Here is a 1,131-nt window from a genome sequence, read left to right on the forward strand (position 1 = left end):
TACCCATCGGCGGCTGTGGAGAAGCCGCCCGCCATCGAGCACAAGTGAGGCAGCGGTGTAGCATGCGCTTGACAACGGCTCGTCCTTGTGGCACCCAGAATTGTTGACGAACGGTTCCCAAAGTTAGTTGGACGCCGCCATGCAGAATCCGTTCGTGGCACGACTTCACAATTAAGCGTGTCAGCCAAGAGGTTGGTGGAACTATTGCCGGATGTTTTTCGTCGAAGGAGAGAATTGAGTGTTTCAAACGACCTCCCACCCGGAGAACGCCCTGAGCATCTAAGAACGGATTGAGGCGAAGGAGTTGGCTGCGCGTTGGCAATGGTGACTTTGTCTCCAGTGCCGTGACTTCCTTCGCATAATGCAGTTTTTGCACAAGGCGGAGCCAGGTGCGGAGTGCGCAGGTGATTTCCTCAGGAGTGAGAACTTGGCTCGTTGACTTGCCCGCCGTTGGTGGGGCCGAACTCGCATTGCGGCGCCATCGCAGGCACCAAGCTGTGGTGCAGAGAAGGCGGCGCAAGGCTGAGTGACGGAGCAGCAAGTCGGGTTCCGGCGTGTCTGCCCTGGCAACGTGAGTGGACACTCGTTGCTCCAAGACTCCCTCGTCCGGGTCGTTGCCCGGGTCGCGCGGCCAGCAGGGTTGATCGAGTTTAAGCCACGCGGGCCCGTCCCACCAGAGCGAGTGATTGAGAAGTTCCTGTGGAGAGAGGCCTCGAGAGGCGCAGTCGGCCGGGTTGTCCTCTCCAGGAACGTGATGCCATTTCGCTTCCGGAAGACGCTGTTGTATGTGCGATACTCGATTCGCGACATACGTCTTCCACTTTGATGAATGCCCCCGAATCCAGTGCAGGGTCACGGTGGAGTCCGACCATAAATGCGTGTGGGCGGCAGACAATTCCAACGTATCTTGGTAATGGTGCGCGAGATTCGTCAAAATTGTGGCTGCACAGAGTTCAAGACGGGGTATAGATACTTGTTTCAACGGAGCCACCCGCGTTTTAGATGCGAGTAGACGCACGGAAATGTCACCTGACGTTGCTGTGACACGAAGATAGAGTACTGCCGCGAAACCACGTTCAGACGCGTCCGCGAAGCCGTGCAGTTCAAGCTTCGCTTCGCTATCTCCATCGA

At 57.2% G+C, this 1,131-nt stretch overlaps 1 protein-coding gene across 1 annotated transcript in view; it reads right to left on the minus strand.

The window, feature by feature from the left end:
* The window catches only part of LOC105450315, a 7,997-nt gene that overhangs the window by 3,700 nt on the left and 3,166 nt on the right, over positions 1–1,131 (minus strand). The window contains exon 3 of the mRNA XM_011690098.1: positions 4–1,118. Coding sequence (XP_011688400.1) covers positions 4–1,118 — 1,115 coding nt within the window. The remainder of the gene's footprint in view (positions 1–3; positions 1,119–1,131) is intronic.

Source organism: Wasmannia auropunctata, unplaced genomic scaffold, assembly GCF_000956235.1.
Source record: "Wasmannia auropunctata unplaced genomic scaffold, wasmannia.A_1.0 LD336064.1, whole genome shotgun sequence".
NCBI classification, from domain to species: Eukaryota; Metazoa; Arthropoda; class Insecta; order Hymenoptera; family Formicidae; genus Wasmannia; species Wasmannia auropunctata.